Below are 19,605 nucleotides of genomic sequence, written 5' to 3' on the forward strand. Positions count from 1 at the left end.
TCGCAATCTTAAGCCATTGCAGCTCTTATTCCCAATCGATTGCTCTGGATTCGACTAGAACAGCCTTGAGGGAGACTGGGTGCCAGGCTGCTCAGACCCACTTGCCTGGGGGCATCCCACAGTTCCTCAGACTTGGTTAGAAAGTACGACACTGGGTTCCTGCTCCCCTAGTTTATGGAGTAGAAGCGGTCAGTCCCCCCTGTCTTTTTGTCCTGGGTGGTGGCCCTTTGTCTTAGGCCCTAGAGTCCAGGGGACAGAGGTCCTCAGACTTTGCTCACACTTCAGCATCCAGGGCTGGCTTACCTCTGAGAGTCTCCTGCAGCTGATCTCAGCTGGGCTGGAGGTGGAGGGAACAGGCCATGAAGACCTGCCTGGAACATCCTGTATGTCCTGAAAAGGCCTTCATCTGCAATTGAGGCTTGATGTCAATCAGGGCAGGGCAGGGCAGGGCAGGGCAGGGCAGGGCAGGGCAGGGCAGGGCAGGTAGCTGTGTGCCACCCAGACAGTGGAGGGTGTAACTGCTTTGGTTCTGCTGAGCACCATGACTGGGACCCCAGGCCCTTCCCTTCTCTGAATTCCGAAAGTTCAAGCAGGTGACCTCAAAGGACTTTGGGGTGTTCCTGATACGAATTTTGGGCGGTTCCTTGGCAAGTGAAATTCGGTAGCAAGCAAAGCTGTCCGGACTTTTAGGGGAGGCTCATGGTGCTCCCCGAGACAGTGGAGGGGATGCACATCAGGTGCGGGCTTGAAGCTCTGCCTGCATCCTCTCTTTGGGATGCCCACTGTGGGCAGACAGTTGGTGCGAGTGAGTGCAGGGGCGGCTGCATTCCACAGCTGCTTCTGCCTCCTGCTTTGCTCTGGAGACAGCTGGTGAACAAGGGTGTGGGGTGACTGAAGTCAGAGGTGTGTGTGTGTGTGTGTGTGTGTGTGTGTGTGTGTGTGTGTGTGAGAGAGAGAGAGAGAGAGAGAGAGAGAGAGAGAGAGAGAGAGAGAGAGAGAGAGAGAGATTTGAGTGCCCCCTGGAGGCTCTGCCCAACGTCTCTGCTTTGCTGCTGTGGTGCCCTGGGGACATCCTGTCATCCTGTGGGTCTCCCAGTGTGCATGCACCAGCATGCTTCTCCAGATCACCACATTTCTGATTTTCTGCCTCTTTGCCTAGGCTTGATTATTTGTAATGACCAGACCTAAGTTGCTTCCAGAGCCATCTCGCTATGTACCAGTGTGGCTGCCAAGAAACGGCCGTCTGGATAAAGTCCCACACCTAAGATACGAAGTCCCCAGATACTAAGAACCCATTGGTTTGCTAGGAGGAGGGCGCTCTGTGTCTATAGATGTCCAGGTTCCCCTTTCAGGCATCCCTGAAGTCTGGCTATGGCCTGTTTGAAAGGTTACAAACTCTCTTGGAAAGTACTTTAAGCTCAGGGAGGGTTTAGGAAAAATGCCTCCCAAATTCCCGGAGGGTCTAGACTGAGATATAATGCAAAAAAATAAAAAATAAAAATAAAAATAAAAATAAAAATAAAAATAAAAATAAATAAAAAATAAATAAAAAATAAAAAAATAAAAAAAAGAAAGAAACAAAAAAAAAAAAAGAAAAAAAGGGCGGGGTCTTTGGTGGGCTAGGGTGGGAAGGCAGGCTGTCTTGCTCTTCATGAGGTCCCTCTAGCTTCCACACTCTCCGTGCCTCTGAGTCTTCTCCCTCCCTCTGCCTTTCCCAAGCCCCCCCAGATTTCCTGAGCCCTCCCTTTCCTTGGATGCTAATACCCCACCCCCACCCTCACCTCCACCCCCACCCCACCCACTGCCTGTGGCTCCAGCTTGTCCTGCTGCTGACCTGCTGGCAGCTTGAGACACACAGGGCTCAGGATAAGCCTGGGGCTGGGGATCAAAGTCACTGGGCTCAGAGGCTGCTAGGGACCATGGGAAGGGAACCGGGTCAGCTGAAGGCTGGGCTGGTTGTGTTGGACATGTTGTGTGCAGAGCATCCTTACAAGGACTTTGGAATGGAGTGAGCCCTGTCCCTCTGAAGTGGTAGAACTAAAGGAGACCAGGAAAGAAGAGACAGCAGGGACTGAGTAAATCTGGTGTGAACGAGAGACTGGATCTAACAGTGTCTGGAAGGGTCAGGGATTGCAGGGCTTGGAGCACTCGGGAAGTGGCCTGGTTTGTGGTAGCACATATCCTTCAGATTCTGCGAAGACCTGTTGAGAAGACTGGAGCGGAGAGAGAGAGACTGGAGAGTCAGCTGCCCCCCCAACTTAGTTTCCTCTTAATTTTTATCACACTCTCTCCCCCCAGCCCCATCGGTTGTTCTGTGGGCTGGTGGACATCCATGTTCAATCTGCATTACAAGCTTGGTCCTGATCTTCTGGATCTGTTGATCTAATGGGCAAGCTGGACAGAGTAGCTCACCATGGCCACAGTCTCTCACCCTGGGGAAAACGACAGTGATCTCTCCACCACACTCCTACTGCCACACTAAGGAGAGTGGTTAATCTTGGGTAACCCCCTCCAGTCATTGGAGGCTACTTCTGTGAGGATGACATGGTATGTGACCTTGGGGCTCATGGGGAAGACTAGACCCTCACCAAGGCCTGCAGAGCCATCTGCCTGGGGCCACTTGGCCCCTAAGAAGCAACCAGCAGCCCAGAGGACAACTTTACCTCCGGGCTCATTTCTAACAGAGTTCTTGCCCTCTGCTCCCCAGGACCTGGCTCAGAGGCTCATGAAGTGTCCCTGAGGCTGACTTCTGCCCTCAGTTCTGCTCCCAGCCTGCCCTTCTGGGCCTGGGCTTCTGGTATCTGCTTTATCGGGATTCTCAAGAGGGACAGCTGGTTTACGTTACAAGCCTGTTCCCTGCATATCTGCTCTGGTTTTAAATAGCTTTATCTGAGCAGCTGGAGGACCACATGAGCTTATATGGCGTGGGGTGCTTGTTCTTTTAGCCCTGTGTCGAGCACCTGCCAAAATAGCAGCCAACACCCCCCATTGTGTCATTCCCCCCATCTCCTGCTGCACATTCCTCCCGCGGTGGGGCTTGGCTCACAAGGCCCCAGCCCACATGCCTGCTTAAAGCTCTCTCCATGCCCTGCCCTCAGCCAGTCAGTCCCTCCTGAGGCTGAGCAGATACCTCAAGACCCGTGTGCAGTCCCTGTTCGGAGGTAAGACAAAGGGAGGCTCTAGGAAGGGACAGAGGTCGGTGGGAGAATGTAGGGATTTAGCCTTGACACCTTCCCCTAGTCTTTTGCTTGTGTCCATCCTGAGTGGTTACCAGGAAGTCCGTGACCCTTTCTAGAGGGGAGAACACCTCCACATTCAGAGTGGGTGTTTCCAGGACAGACTTTACTGTGAGTGCTGTGGAGTGGAGAGAGCTTGCATTCTTGACAGGAAGCAAGTGGGAGGTTCCCATCAGCCACTGAAGATACTCTGTGGTTTGAAAGTCTTGAGTAGATTGCTTTCCCTCCCAAGACCTTATTTTAGTGGCCTAGATCATTGTTGGGCCATCAAATACAATAGGACCCTAACCAAGAGGGACTCCCAGATTTAGGTTAAGAGGCCCAGAGAGCAGGGAAAGACTGTAGCTATATTTGCTGTGATGGTCCAGGTCTCATGTCCAGGAACAAAGATGCTGTCCTAGAAGCACTGAGAAAGGTGAAATGTGCAGAGGCAGGTGGGCCGGATGGGGTTCTTCCCAGATGCACCGTTTCCCCTGGACTTCTGGGACCAGGTGGGATTCTACTCCTGGAGATCAAGGGTGCAGTGTGGGGCAGGAGAGCAGATCCCTTCCCAGGAGAGGTGGGCTAAGCTTGTCAATCTTGGAAGGGTTTCCCTGGGACCCTTGCTGCACCCCAACTTACCCTTAGGGATCACTCTTGTTCAGTGCCTTCAAATTGTAGATGGCCTTTCTGACTTCTGGGATAGTGAGGGATGGCTCAGGAGGTAATTGCTTGGAGTGTAAGACATTTCCAGCACATTCCACAGGGAGTCCAGCTGGGAAGCCACCTGACCTGCAGGATTCCTCCCCTGACCCTCTCCTCACAGGGCAAGTCCTTCTCTCAGGGCAGAAGAATCTGAGGGGATCAAGTTGCCTTTGCTTCTCCCTTCTACCTTCTGCTGAGTCCTCAGCTCTTGGGCTAACAGCTGGAGTTTTAGGGAGATCCCAGCCTAACACTGTGGACAAGGGCTGAAGGACAGAGCTCATGCTCCTCAGTCTTGGCAAGGCCAGGATCTGAAGCTAAGCTTTTATATGTAAAACGATTAAAGCTTCAGAAAGCTCCAGTGGCCTGCCTGAGGCCACACAGTAAAAGCTGGGTTTAAAACTCAGTCCTTTTGATCCCCAAAGAGAGTCTTCTTTTGGCTTCTGTTGGTTTTCTTTTCATTGCCCATTTAAAGTGACTCTGTGGCTTCTTTGAGGGTAGCAGATGTTAAGAAGCTGGTGAAGGTGTAGGGCCCTAGGGACCCTCCAGCTCCCCCAGCTCCTCCCCCAGGCTCAGCCTCCCTTTAGCTCACCTGGCTTGGGTGTGGTCCCCTGTGGGAGCACTTCTTACACTCTGCAGCCTGTGCTCTCCGTGTTCTTTTGGGAGCTGGATGGTGTTCCTGGGGACCAGAACCAAGGTGTTCCTACTTCCTCTGATCTGCCCCCAGTGGCTCTAAGCTGGTGGGAGGGCAGGAGAGAAGCCCTAGGGCAGCCACACAGCTTCCCCTTCTAGAACATTCCCCTCATCCCCATCCCAGGCAATGGGCTCCTCTTCACAGGTTCTGGTAGCTTCCTTGGGCTTTGGACAAGGTGAGTCTACTACCAGACTCCTGGACTCAGGAGTGGTCATGCTCATCCTGAGGACTAGGTGGAGGTCATCTGGTGTCCAAATCTTCTCAGTAGAATCCACTCCACCCACTGTTAAGACACCTTACACATTCGGCATCCCTTCTTCGCTATCTTAATATGGGGGATGGGGGAGGTTGGGGTGATAAGATGCACAGGCTGTTGTCCAGAGTTCCATTTGGAGGAAGGCTCCTCCCCACAGTGTCTGTCCTACTCCAGCAGAGGGAGCAGAGTGGGGACTCGCTTTGCTTGTCTCCAATGGTGCAGACCTGGGCCAATCCCAAGCCACAGTGAGTTGAGTCTGAGTCTCTACTTAGAGCATCTGGGAACTCCCAGCTTCCTGGAAGTCTCAAGGGTTGGCCTTGGCCGACCACCAGTTTAATCAGCAGTCCATTTGCATTTCATGGGTGGCCATAGATGTGCACATGGGTCTCAGCCCTCTTCTCTGCACTGGGATACATGTGGAAAGCTGGAGAAGGCGAGAGCAGGACCATCCGTATCCCAGCCTTCTGTACTGGAAATGTGGGTCAGACTACAGGGGATAGCTTCAGTGTGGGCAGGAAGCAGGGCATAAGAGAAAGACACGGGTGGTCCTGTCAATCACTTTGCTTCTACCTACCGCTCTTAAGTTTGTTACACTGTGGGCTTACGCTTCTTTTGTCTGGAGGGTTATATTGCAAAGGACTAGGGAGGGACATTGTCCTCATTTCAGTCAATGAGTGTCTTTAGGCTAGGCACTGAAATGCCTTCGGGACTTGGGTTATAATAAAATGACTTGAGCTTGTACTCCAGGTCAGGCTACAACACTATCTCCAGTCTTGACATTCTGTTGCGTACACTGCAGGGGAGGAGATATTTCCCAAAAGGAATTATGTTTTGGGAAAATGAATGACCTTTCCAATGCCGTACACACAAGGACACCAGGGAGGCAGCATTCAAAGGCCGATGACTCTCACTCTGAGACCCTACTCTTTCCACTTCTCCCTGTAACTGCTTGTGACTACAGAGTTCATATGACTACACCTGGCCATGCCTAGATATCCGCTCGTTAATATCTGCTGGATCCTCATAAGGTCCCTTAGCCAGGATGTCTGTATTCCATAATTTAGAGAGAATTGAACCGAGGTTCAACAGTGCTACAACCACACCAGCACCTCAGCAACTAACAGAAGGGAGCCTGAGGCTGCTACCGTCCCTGCGACAGTTAAGGGAGCATCTTCACCAGTTTCCCAGGGTAACCTTAAAGTTGGAATCTTTATTGAGTTGTGTAGATTAATACACAGTTCTAATACAAAAGGGCCAGGCTGGAGAGGTGGCTCAGCAACTAAGAACCCACACTTAAGGATCCGAAGTAGGGTTCCAGCATCCATGTTAGGCGGCTCACGATCACCTGTAACTCCAGCTTTAGGGGCTCTCCATTCCTCTTCTGAACGCAGTAGGTACCTGAACTCATACGTGCACATACTCACGCACAGACACACATAATGAAACTTTTAAAAAAGATTACAGACAAAGCTTCTTGTGCCCCGTTGTCTGCATTTCCCAGACAATAATTTTACAAAATTACATAGTGTGACATCAAAATTATATAATGTAATACACGCAGTGTACATTCACTGATTCGGTTTTTATGCACTCCCAGACCACCCGGCTCCCTGCATCGCTTGTGCGGTGTTTGGGTTGAATTCTTTAGTTTTAACCTGGGGATATTCATGTGATCATCTCTACGGCCAAGACCCACAAGGGAACCTGTGAGATGGCTCAGTGGTAAGAGCACTTGCCACCAAGCCTGACAACCTGAGTTCGATCCCTGGCACCTACAAGGTGGAAGACGAAAATCAGTTGTCCTCTGACCTCCACACATGTACTATGATGTTCATTGTGTGCAAGCACACACACATACACACACACACAAATACATTTTAAAAGATTTATTTATTTATTATATGTAAGTACACTGTAGCTGTCTTCAGACACAACAGAAGAGGGCATCAGATCTCATTGCAGTTGGTTGTGAGCCACCATGTGGTTGCTGGGATTTGAACTCAGGACCTCTGGAAGAGCAGTCAGTGCTCTTAACCCCTGAGCCATCTCTCCAGCCCCCTTTTTACAGATTTATTTATTATATATACGTACACTGTAGCTGCACAAATAAATACAGTTTTAAAAGGCCAATAGGGATCCCTTGTATACATTTTTATTACCATTTCCACTTCCCTTGTGCCCTCCACAAGAGTCCCGATGACTTGTTCTCTGTCTTTATAATCTCGCCATTTCAAGAAAGTTATCAACGGAACCAATCACACAGCTGGAGTCATACAGTATATGATCGTTATGGTTACATACATACGACCGTTACAGTTGGCTTTTCTCAAGCAGTAGCTGTGCAGGACTCCAGTTCTTGCCACCAGTTTCCCAGGGGGCTTTATGCCAGGATGAAATGTGCAGTGAGAACAGAGATGGGGTCCTGTTCACTAGGACTCTCTGCCTCTCTGAAAAGCGGAGAAACACCACTAATCTGTCCTTGAGGGGTACAAATAGGAACATAGGAAGTCCAGGGTGGCATGCCTGCTCAGGGAAAGAGAACTGTGGAACACCAGCTGGCTGCCTTGCTGTGGCTCAGGGGTCACGGTTGCTTCCTTGCAGAGGAAGAACCACTCAGTGAGTGGATTCACCCCCAGGCCTCTGAGCTCTAGCTAGGTGCAGAGGGCTCCTGTGGGAGGCCGCTTTCTCTTCTCACCTGCAGTGATGTTCTTCTCTTTCCGGAGGGAGAGCCGAGAGCATGTCTGACACCGAGGAGGTGGTGGAGGAATACGAGGAGTAAGTATTGGGAGCACCCTGTCTCGCGTGTTGTCCCCTCACACCGGGCCAGGGAGCCATCCGCAACTCTCATCCTGCTAAGAGTGGCTGTGCCAGTTACTGGGATGTAGAGTTGGGATTTCTTCCCTTCCTTCCTATTTCTGTAACTCTGCTTAGCAGATCCCAGACAGACCTCAGGCTGGGGACTTTGGGAATACAGGATTCACAGTTCTAGGGCCAGCAGGGTCTTACTTGCTGGTGCACTGGCTGCCAGGAGGGAAGCCGAGAACCTGGGGCTGTTGAAACTGAACAGTTCAACAGCTCCCCCGAGGCTTCAGAAATAATGATATTTCCCATCCTGCCCCAAGGGATCCTGCCTCCTTTGAATCTCGAGTCACTCCACAGTGCCTGTCTATGGGCCTGTCCTGGAGAAGCCAGAGGTGACACACAGGCAATTCAACAAGTGTTCCATAGAGAGATGTCATCAGGGTGGTCACAGATCCCCACAGAGCCTCCTTTCCCTTGGGGCTGTGGAGATAGGAACCACAGAAGGACTAAGAAATGGTGTGTAACATGCAGATGTGGCACCGGAACTTGGGGAAGAGGGAGGGTGGGTGCTAGGATGGGCGGAGGCAGAAGTGTGGAGAGGGTAGGCCTCACCTGGCAGCATTTGGAAAGAAGGGCTTCCCAGAAAGGAGAACTGCCAGGGGGAGCTTCGAGGTGCGGTGAGGAGAACTGAGACGAATGCTGGATGCCAAGATTGTTGGTGCAGAGATTTGCTGGGGACAGTGGCAGATAGTGTTGGCTGAGAAGGCGAGCCAGCTGCCTTTGCAGGGCAGGGCAGAAGACAGAGTGCCATTTAGACAAGGAAAGGGGGCTGGCTGGCTTCAGGTCATTGTGTGGAGGTGTGTGTGTGTGTGTGTGTGTGTGTGTGTGTGTGTGTAGCATGTACTTTGGTACTGACAGCATCTTCTTTCATATTCAGGGAACAGGAAGGTAAGCACTCATGGGGATGCACACACAGATGCAGGACAATACGGCTGGAATCTGACCCACCTCTTCTCTCTTCTCTTTTGCCTTGGCCTTCTCTTATGAGCAGAAGCGGTGGAAGGTATGTTCCTTGGGCAGGCGGGGAGCCGAAGAGGAGTATCAGGAGGCCAGTGTTTCTGGGAAAACAGCTTGTCTTTGTCCTGAACTCCTAGATGAACAGAGGTGTTACAAATAATCACTTCTGTATATGTGTGTGTATAACACACATACACACACACACAAACACACACATACACACACACATGCACACACATACACATACACACACACACACACATAAAACTTTGAAATGTATGGAAACAAGAAAAGAATAATGACTCCCACACTCCCATCACCCGGCTCCCGCCAACATAAACACAATCTTCTTTTATCTTCAGCTGGTCCTAGCTGTCCTGAGGAGACACCCCAAATCACCCTTAGACATGTGTTTTACTATTTCAGCACATATCTCAGGATATGTGGGCTGAAGAGAAGGCTCAGCATTTCAGAGCACTGACTGCTTTTCCAGAATCCCAGGCTCAATTCCTGGTACCCACATGGTGGTTCACAACTGTATATAACTCCAGTTTCAGAGGACCTGACACTCTCTTTTGACCTGTATGGGCACCATGCACACAAGTTGCACACAAGTAGTGCATAGACATATGCACAGGCAAAACATATATATATATGTATAACATTAAATTAAAAGTTAGAAAAGGAAAGTGCCATTAAACAAACAAATACAACCATAATGCTATGAAGGGGTCCAAGAGCATCCTATTTACTATTTTTTCACATGTGATTATGAGTCTGAAAGTGCTACGTTACCCAGGATATTTTCTGTGGGCATGAAGCTTTATTGCAACCTGGCAAAGTTCCATCTTGCTGTCTGCTCCTCTAGGATATGATGACATGCCACCTTCTTGGTTTGGTCTTCTCTCTCTCTCTCTCTCTCTCTCTCTCTCTCTCTCTCTCTCTCTCTCTCTCTCTCTCTCTCTCCCACCTTCTTGGTTTGGTCTTCTCTCTCTCTCTCTCTCTCTCTCTCTCTCTCTCTCTCTCTCTCTCTCTCTCTCTCTCTCTCCCTCCCTCCCTCCCTCCCTCCCTCCCTCCCCGCTCTCTCTCCTCGCTTCTCCACCCCAGGCTGGCTGCAGTGGTTTGGCAAAGGCATATCATGTATGGACACAAGGAAACGGGTCTTTGAAGGTGCAGAAGTTGTACCTCCCTGCTCTCCAGGCTGGCTGCTTAAAATGGGGAGTCTCTCGCTCCTTTAGACCTGTTCTGAGTCATGTAGCCAAACCAAGAGCAGAAAACGCCCACAAACAACATTTTTGGTTTTCAGGAGCCATTAGAAAGATCACTCACCCTGGTCCATCTAGCATTCTGCCACTGAGCTAAAATCCAAACCACGACGTTCTGTATTTTTACATATTTATTTTTTATTTTTAGTAGTGCAGGATGGTCTCAAGCTGTGGCAATCCTCCTGCCTCAGTTCCAGTACTGGTATTAGGCATGAGCCATGAGCCATGTCCAGCTTCAAAAGTGTATTTTGAATCAAGAGCTCAGTTGTCTCTAACATCCTCTGTAGAAGGGACCCCATCTGCTGGGGATTCTTTAGCCTTGGAGAATTTTCTCACAAATCACGGTTCTGGGTGGTAGGGTTTGGGAAACAGACTTGAGCCAGATTTGTGATCTCCAGCCTGCCTACTATACACAGTAGGATCTATCTGGGAGCTAAAGAATTTCTCATTGAAGCTCTTACAGCTTTTGCAAGTACTTTGCTTGCCCTGAATGGCCTGAGGCAGCCCCTCTGCCTCAGAAAGATCCAGATGAGAGGCCGAAACCTATAGGACAGATAATCCTAAGAGTCTTTATTTTCTAGGGGAAAGGGTGTTCCCATTGCTGTTAAGCAATTCCTTAAGCAGAGATTGCATCATGAACAATGGGGAAGTGGTCAGTCTCCTCTGATTATGAGACCAGGCCTTCCAACAGCCCATTCCAGCTCCTGTAGATGGCTCCCAGTGGGGCTTTCCTACCCGTGTTTCTGGAAATCTGTAGATGTTTTGTGGGACAGTCCAAAAAGTCATTCGCAGCAGGAATATGGGAGAACTTAGAGGAGTGAAAATTTTTCTCTTCTCTGCTACTGGGGTCCGCCATCTTAGTGGGAGAGAAGCTAGGGCCTGTGGCCGAGAAGCAGGCCAAGGCTAGTTAGTGTCTTCTCAATGTTGTCAGGTGCCAGGCATGCTAACCTGTTCCATCCTCAGTAGTGGTTGGCAGGTGATTGTCCCGTCCACTTATTTGAGGCTCAGGGATGTCAGAGGAATACTTCTGCCTGCCATGTTGCTTGAGTGTTGACTTAGTATGAATCAGAGTTTGGGCCTAACGCTGCCACCAGGCTTTCTGCTGCACACTAACCTGTTCCGCTTGCTTCCTCTGCTGCCGCCACCTCCTGCGCCCAGAAGAGGAAGAATGGAGTGAAGAAGAAGAAGACGGTAGTACAGCTGTCCCTGTCCTGTCCCTGTCCCTGCTTTCCTGCTCCTCCTGGATCCTGGGCTTAGGCTAGGGAGACCGACAACTTCAGAGGGCCAGGACCCTAGGACCCCTCACCCATTCCCTCTTTTCCTTCCGGGAGGGAAGTGGGGAGGATCTGGGCTCTCCTGTCTTCCCACCTGCTCCCATATGGTCACCGAAGGATTCCTATGGCAGGAGTGCTCCCCAGCTGCTCCACTATGGTGGCAGTGCTCCACATGGGGACTTTCCCTGTTTTGCCTAAGGCAAGGGGTAGGGCTTTGGGGACAAAGTCATTGAAGAGTATCAGAAAAGGCTGGAAATAGCCAGAGCAGAAAGGACATGATGTCAGCCTTCAGATGTGTTCTGCTGAGAGGTGGGGTGAGGCTGGGCTTGCTTCTTGGGGTAACAGGAGGGCAGGGGAGACAGAATGAGGCTTAATTTTAGCAGTGGCTTTCCCACAGTGATGCCCAGGGAGGCCCTAAGTGGGACCTACTCCTTGGGCTTCTAAATGACCACTGGGCACATGGCACAGGGCACAGAAAGATGAAACCTAGGGTGAATGGGAGAAGTGGTGGCCTTAGGGGGGACCCCACAGCTGGTCATCTCCCTTTCCCCTCATGCTACCTGACAAACCTCCTGCAGGGTTGAAAGAAGAGGCACCCCAGACCTCAGTGGGGACCCAGTCCTAGGAAAGGAGGGCAGAGAAGATGAGGCAGAGGGGGTGGAGGCCCTCTCTCTGATGGGTCTTTCTGTCCTGAGGTGTTTTCTTCTCCTTCCGCCAAGGGGCCACCACTTGTCAGTCTATCAATCACTGAATGTCACAAGCACTTCTGTCAAGCTGAGTCATGGTCTGGATGGCATCCTGTCTCCCTAATCTGTCTGTCCCTTCTGAATGTTGGGAGAGGCGGGGTCCATCCACATCCTGTCAAGCAAATGATGAAAATAGAAACTGCTGGCCACCTCCTGGGTAGCACATCTCTCTAACTAGTGGGCATTTCATCCGCCCGCACAACCTCACAGCTTTAGTTTCTGTTGGGTCTGGAGGAAGGACTTGAAGAGTCTCTGGGTTCACGACACACTTCCCCTCAGTTTAGTCAGGGCCCGTCCTGTGGTGCCAGCACTGAGTGGAGCCTCTGGGGTGACCAGTTAGGAAAGAGGATGGAATCCTATCACCAGGAAGGTCATGGGGGAAGACAGTTCTAAATTGGACAGAAAGAGGCTAGACAGACCCTCACCCCAACTAGTCCCCAGCAGTGAGTCTTGATGTCTTCCATCACTGGTGCTTCCCACTACCACACTACCACACCACCTGCTCCCATCTCAAATACCTGGCTTGGCCAGTGGTTTCCAATCAGCATATACGTACACATATATGCATACACATACATATACACACATATACCCATACACACACACACACACAGAGACACACAGACACACACACAGACACACAGGCACACACACAGACACACAGACATACAGACACACACACACATACACACACACACACACACACAAACACACACACACATACACAGACCCAGCTCTGATTTCCAAACTCCCAGGGAGGCAAATTGGTGACACTTACCAGTCAGATGGGACCCTTCTGTTGTGTTTCACTTTTCCTGCAAGGGTGTAGACAGGGAATCCTCTGGGCAGGGAGACCCATAGCCCCTGGGGCACTGGCTTTCCTGTGGGGTTGAGGCATGGAGGATGAGAGTGTACTTGAGTGGGTGAGGTTATATGTATGAATCTTTGTTTGCAGAAGTAGTCCTGGGCTGTGCGAGGCTTTGTGCTCCGGTTTGAACCAGGAGCTAGACAGCATTCCTTTTGTCCGTTGGGTCTGTGACTCCCATATCATGTGAACCTGGATGTTACTGGCTCTGTTCTACCCTGCCTGGTGTAATCTCTGTTCTGGGGGTTCTGTCTGCACATTGAAAGAGGAGCCTAGTTGATCATGTTGTCTGTTTTACTCCTCTAGAGCAAGAGGAGGCAGTGGAGGAGGAGGAGGAGGAGGATGGTGGAGCTGAGCCTGAAGGCGAGGCTGAGACAGAGGAGGCCAAAGCAGAAGGTACAGCCCAGGGTGAGGGGATGAGGGGCTGGGGGCGGTGTTTTAAGAAGTCGTCCAGCAGGTGCTTGCTAGATAGCGTGCCTGAGATCCCTGTCTGGGCTCGGGGGATGCAGCAGTCTGCTTTCTGGTTGATGATTATCCATCTAGAGCTTATTTTGTGGTTGACCCTACAAACCAGCAGGATAGCCTGCCTGACCGTGGGGAATGCTCTTGGGGGAAACTGAGCTGGAACAGGACCTCTGTTGATTGCTCATGTTTTGTTTAGAGGTTGGTGCCGATGAAGAAGCCAAAGATGCTGAAGGTAAGTGATGCCCAGACATCGGCACAAGAGAACCCCTCATAGGAGCCTTGGGTGAAACTGTGCCCAGGGATTCCTGAATAAGCAGAGGTTGTACAGGAAAGGGGCGGAAGGTAGAACTTGGTGGTACATGCAGGGCTTGGGGGACTCTAAACCTTTGTCCTCCTCATCTCAGAGAAATGGCCTTAGTGTCCAACAGGAGAGGGAACCAGTGCCTAGCCCCTGGTGTGTGCAGAGTAGTGCCTGATGCTCCTGGTACCCAGGCGGTGCCAGTGGGGTCTGATGTTTGGAGGAACGACTTCTAAGACATGCATGGTCCTTACTGTGGCATCTCAGCCCCTGTGAGGCTGCAGCCTCTGCCAGTTGTCTCCAGTCACACATACCTAGGGCAGGGGGACAGCCACCCAGGCCTTGGAATCATGCCCACTAACTTCCTTGGCCTTGTGGACACCAGGAAGTCCAAGACAAAATATTAGGCAGGCCTGAGAGGGTTCTAGGGTCAGGGCTCCTGGGACCTGTGTATTACTATAAAGTCTGAGAAGCCACCTTCCCAACCCAGAACAGGAGAGTATCTTGTACCTGTAAACACAGCCAACCATTTTCTGTGACCTCACCTCCAGGTCACCTCATGCCTGTGGGTGATTCTGGAAGTCCAGATTTACTAGTCCTGGGAGAGACTCCCTGTGCGGATGGGGAGACAGAGGCCCACAGGGGCCCAGCTCAGGGCAGAACTGGTAATATTCAGGCTTTCTGACCCCATGCCTCCTTCTCTCTTCTCTAGATGGTCCAGTAGAAGACACCAAACCCAAGCCTAGGTAAGCGGGATGCGCCTACCTATGGTAAGGCCCGAAGGCAGAGGCCAGTGAGGGAGGGTGACCAGCACATGTGCGCATGCGCAGGCGCAGGTGCTGTGGTTGGCACAGACTTCCACGGAGAGGTGAGCAGGTTGTGTACTGCACAAAGAATGCTGGTTGATGGGAGGAATGAGAGATGAACTTCGCCTTGACTTCATTGCCAATTATTTACACTAACATGTACAGAGAGGTACATTCATCTACAGAGTGGGCGAGGGCTAATCATGATCTTGGACAGACACGCTATCTATTCCACAGGACTTTCCTCGTTGCTGGGGTAGGACCTAGGAGAGAAGCGATGTAAGCTTTTGGGAGCCAAGCAGTTAAACTATACCATGTTCCAGACATAGTTTCATAGCTCTGCAAAAGGGCAGAGGAGAGCATCCCACACCTGGAACCACATCTGGTGGCTGAGTGGGGCCATCGGACAGGGAACATTTCCTTCTTGGCAAGGTCTATCCTGCCAGCAGATGGCGCTTTAGTACCCTCCCCTGTGCAGGCTGCTCTGTGTATCCTAGAGCATCTCCTTTTAGCTGAAGGCCCACGAGCATATGAGGAAATCAAGGCTCAGAGATTCACCTAGGGACGCCATCTTAGCTCAGCCCTTCTGTTTCCTAGCTGCGTAGTTTTAAGCCTTGGTTTTCCTAATGGAGGTCAGCACTGCCCCCTTCAGGGATCTAGTGAGAGGTTGAAATGAAATTACCTTGGTGAATGTCTGAGTAAGGGAGGTAGACACTGGTGTGGACATTATGTCAGAGGTGAACATTCCTGCCGGCTAAAGGCCCCCGAGACCCCAGGAACACATTCCCGGTTGCTGTGGTGATCAGACTCTCCATTCCTCTCTGCAGCAGGCTCTTCATGCCCAACCTGGTGCCTCCCAAGATCCCCGATGGCGAGAGAGTGGACTTTGATGTGAGTGGTGGCTCTGGGTGGAGTGAGCCAGGCTGGGGTGGTGGTAAGAGCTCTCATAAGGGTGACAGAGCTCCCGATCTTGTGGGCTGCGGCAGGCCGTTGGCAGGATGGTTCAGGTTCAGGCGCTAAGCCAAGCCAGTACGGTTTGCATTGAGCCCGCCCATTTCGTGGGCGTGGCAGGCTCTCAGGCAGGCTCTCCCCACAGGACATCCACAGGAAGCGCATGGAGAAGGACCTGAACGAGCTGCAGACTCTGATCGAGGCTCACTTCGAGAACAGGAAGAAGGAGGAAGAGGAACTGATTTCTCTCAAAGACAGGATCGTACGTGCCAGTCTGCCACGGTTCGCCCTGTCCTCTTTCCCCGGCAGCCTGCCTCAAGCTGCCAACCGATTGGATACTGTGCCCCTGCCACCTGCCTATCAGTGTGGATGCTCCTTGCCAACGGGAACTGAACCTGATAAGTTCTGGCTCTAGCTGAGTCTACCCAGGCATCACTGGCTACAGACTACAGTCTAGTCAAATGTCTGTGCTTTCCCTGCTCCTGCCCTGTCAGTTCTTGCTGCCTCACTAATGTAGGGAGCATGGGGTCAGCTTGTGGGATCCTAGACAATACCCAGAATTCCATTCCAAGAGGGGATTATCTGATTCCTTGTTTTTCTGTACCTAACCACCTACTTTTCTCAAATGTGCATCCAGCCACAAGTCACACAAGAGCACAAAGAAGCTGCCAGGGGCCAGGGTCAGGACCAGGGCAAACATATGGATAAACTTTTGAGGGAGACAAGAGAAACCACTTGTCCTTCCCACAAAGTTGAGACAGCCTCTAGTGGGTTTTCAGGTGGCTGTCCTTACCTAGATGGGACACTCTTCTGGAAGTCCCACCTGTGATGGACCGCTTCCATCTGCACCCATGGAGCAGGCTGGGCACACACATTTGAAAGAGGGGCAACCTCTGGGTTCTTGTACTGGGGCTGCCATCGCTCATGGGTACACATAGGAGTTTCTTCCTCTCTTCCTAGGAAAAGCGTCGGGCAGAGCGGGCCGAGCAGCAGCGCATTCGCAATGAGCGGGAGAAGGAAAGGCAGAACCGCCTGGCTGTGAGTGACCCTAGCCCGGCCACCGAGCCCCAGTCCCCTCTCTGTGCACAGGCATTGGTTCAAGAGGCAACATTGACCCAGTGTGGACATCATACCAATGAAGAGGACAGACAGACCAGAGCCTCATGTCCATGATTTTTAAAGTCCTGTAGCTCCCATTTCTTCCCTAGTGCAGGCTATGTGGAGACTGAGGGCCTCTCAGCCTGGGGGCATGGTGGGATTTTATAGCTGTGAATCAGGACTTCATTAACTCCTTCATACAACAGTTCATTTATCCATTCAGTAAACCCCGGCATGCCCATCTTGTGCCAGAAGGTACCTCCGAGATCTCCTCGTCCAGTGGGAAGAGAGCCGACCTCGTTAGTAAGGACTATCCCCTTCATCTCCCACCCTCGCCATTAATCTATTCATTCGGTCTCCATGACAACAGGAAGAAAGGGCCCGGCGTGAGGAGGAGGAGAACAGGAGGAAGGCTGAGGATGAGGCCCGGAAGAAGAAGGCTCTGTCCAACATGATGCACTTTGGAGGATACATCCAGAAGGTAGGTGGCGAGCAGCGCTGGGCATCCCAGGACATCCCAGAGTATCCTCAAGGCCACCATGGATCCATGAAGAAACTCCCAACCGCTGTGACTGAAGTCTAAGGTCTCCTCATGCCTAGCCCCTGACCATGGCTTCGCTAGGAGGGCTCTGCTCTGCTGTGGGCAAAGGTTAGAACACTAACGTGCTTCCGAATGCTGGCTCCCCACGCTGACGCCTGGGGGAATCTTGGGTCCTGGAGTCAGCGCTCTAGTCAGAGACCTGATTCTGCCATGGACAGCAGCCTGGCCTGCAATAACCTACATTTTCTCACATGGCCTGGCATGGCCTGTCCTGCAGCTTCTTAGAGACAGAGGAGCTAACATGGAAAACACAAAGAGTGTGTGCTGCACAGATGTTGGGTGGTTTGCTTGTGGCTGTCAGTTCCTCACGCCCGCTGGATATCATCACCCTTTCAAAGCTGAGCTTTGATTTACTTATTTATTTATTTATTTATTTATTTATTTATTTTTTATTTTTGAGACAGGGTCTCACTATGTAGCCCTGGCTGTTCTGGAACTCACTATGTAGACGAGGCTGGCCTCGAACTTGCAGATATCTATTTAACCCCTGTCCCCTGAGTGCTAGGATAAAGGCACGGGCTGCCATGCCCAACCAACCAGGCTTGTTTTTGTTTTTGTTTTTTTGTATGCATGGAGGCATCAGAATATTTTGTTTTAGATATCCTAAGTCCCTAGCTCTGCTGGTGTGTCTCTGCACTCACGGTGACCACGCCAGGCAAACACAATCAAAATTATACTTCCCTAAGCCCCAGACCTGTGCTTGGCATAGCAGGTAGCCTCTGTTGAGCAGCGAATCACCTTCTCCTTACTGTCTCCCTGTCTCCCACCTGCTTCTCTCCGTGTCTCTGTGGCGGTCTTGGTCTTTCTCTCTGGGTCTTTCTCTCATGGTTTCCTGGTTTAGCAAGCTCAGGTGGGTACGAACCTCCAGTCCTCTTCCTCCTCACTGTAGCTTTAGAGAGCTCCCTGGGAGGGGAGCACAGCTTGTTGGAGGAGGAGTTGTGGGAGGAGGGAGTCTGGAAGGGACTGAGAAGGCCCCTAGGCTCTTTCTTGCCCCTGCCTCATTTTCTCTGGGGGGAGGGGATCCAGAAGCTAATGGTGTGCCATGTTGCTAGAGCAATAGGAGAGGAACCCAGTTTCCTGCAGAGCTGGCCCTACTCCCCAGGGTATTGGGAGGGTCAGGGGATAGGGAGGATCCATCTCTAGCCAAGTGTCCCTGTTCGCCACCCCCTTCAGACAGAGCGGAAGAGTGGGAAGAGACAGACAGAGCGAGAGAAGAAGAAGAAGATTCTGGCAGAGAGAAGGAAGGTGCTGGCCATCGACCACCTGAATGAAGACCAGCTGAGGTGGGGACTGTTGGGTAGGTGGGTGGGTGGGTGGCCCCTGGCGCTCTTCCTCAGTGAGGAAGGTACTTCTCACTGTAAACCACCAGAGGGAGGCACTCCCTCACACATTTGCTAAGGCTCCTTAGGAGTCCTGGCACTAGGCCTTAGCAGGTCAGGCTTCCCTGTGTGAACTATGGCGACAGGGAGAGAGAACTGAGCAGGCCCCTGTCTTGTCTGTGCCAAGAGGGCTTCTCCTCACCCTCCTGCTCTCTGTTCTGGCAGCTCCTGGTGTCTGTCCCTGAACCCTGGGCACAGTAGCTTGGAGCCAGAATTCCAGAATGGCCAGGCCCACAGCATAGGCTAGAGGCGGGCACCCTTTGCAGACCTGACTGTGCGAGGACAGGCTGGGGCCTGTGGAGGCTGAGTTAGGGCCAGGGTGAAAGCCCACCAAGCCCACGACGGGTTTGTCTCTATGGCTCCTGCAGAGAGAAGGCCAAGGAGCTATGGCAGAGTATCCACAGCCTGGAGGCCGAGAAGTTCGACCTGCAGGAGAAGTTCAAGCAGCAGAAATACGAAGTGAGCTGCTCGCTGTGCCTGTCCTGCGTGCTCCTGGTGTGACCTCGTCCCTGCCACTGCTGTCCCTCAGGCCCCTTTCCCTGTCCCCTGTCAGTCCATTTAATCCATGCACTGGTCTCCAACAGTGTTCTGGCACTTCCCTCCCCCCTGTTTATACCCTTGCTTCTACCCTGAACCCCCTTTCTCCTCCCAGGCCTCCCTGAATGAGCCCCAACTTTATCATTTATCTCCCTTGCTTCTTTTTTATTTTTATTTTTCCAGATTAATGTTCTGCGAAACCGGATCAATGACAACCAGAAAGTGTAAGTGTCTGTGGCCCTTCTCTTAGCCTCCCCTCCTCATCCTGTTGGGACGGTTCTGACCCCAGCTCTTTCTCCTCTCCTTTAGTCACAGTTTCCTTCTTTCAGCCTTGGGCAGGGCACCCAGGGCAGGGTGGGATGGGGGGCCCAGGGCGGTTGTCGTATTCCAACCCTGCTCCAGAACGTTCATCTCAACCCTTAGTCTCGCCTCGTCTGCCCGCTGTCCCAGTGAGAACTGCTACCCCATGCCCCCATCTGATGGCCTCCCGTTTCTCCCGCAGCTCCAAAACCCGTGGGAAGGCCAAAGTCACCGGGCGTTGGAAATAGATGAAATTGTTCTCGGCAAAGCTCTGCCCCTTGCCCGGTCCTCCTGGGCACCCAATGCAGACTCCTGTGGGAGCCAACGTAGCTAG

At 51.7% G+C, this 19,605-nt stretch overlaps 2 protein-coding genes across 2 annotated transcripts in view; both read left to right on the forward strand.

Annotated features, from left to right (window-relative positions):
- Window positions 1–19,605, forward strand: part of Tmem9 (transmembrane protein 9) — a 678,246-nt gene that overhangs the window by 471,975 nt on the left and 186,666 nt on the right. The window lies entirely within an intron of this gene.
- Tnnt2 (troponin T2, cardiac type) lies at window positions 7,605–19,558 on the forward strand. The gene is made up of 13 exons (XM_052201069.1): window positions 7,605–7,642; window positions 8,607–8,617; window positions 13,143–13,232; window positions 13,498–13,533; window positions 14,312–14,345; window positions 15,233–15,296; window positions 15,502–15,618; window positions 16,317–16,394; window positions 16,825–16,935; window positions 18,229–18,338; window positions 18,803–18,893; window positions 19,155–19,195; window positions 19,474–19,558. Exons 1-13 carry the CDS (start codon window positions 7,605–7,607, stop codon window positions 19,517–19,519), a joined length of 867 nt encoding a protein of 288 aa, XP_052057029.1. The 3' UTR covers window positions 19,520–19,558.

This window comes from Apodemus sylvaticus, chromosome 12, assembly GCF_947179515.1.
Source record: "Apodemus sylvaticus chromosome 12, mApoSyl1.1, whole genome shotgun sequence".
NCBI classification, from domain to species: domain Eukaryota; kingdom Metazoa; phylum Chordata; class Mammalia; order Rodentia; family Muridae; genus Apodemus; species Apodemus sylvaticus.

Coding starts and splice junctions, on each gene's coding strand:
- Tnnt2 (XM_052201069.1), top strand. CDS start 7,605: ATGTCTGACACCGAGGAGGTGGTGGAGGAATACGAGGA. Junction 16,936..18,228: donor TTGGAGGATACATCCAGAAG/GTAGGTGGCGAG, acceptor CACCCCCTTCAG/ACAGAGCGGAAGAGTGGGAA. Junction 18,894..19,154: donor TCAAGCAGCAGAAATACGAA/GTGAGCTGCTCG, acceptor TTATTTTTCCAG/ATTAATGTTCTGCGAAACCG.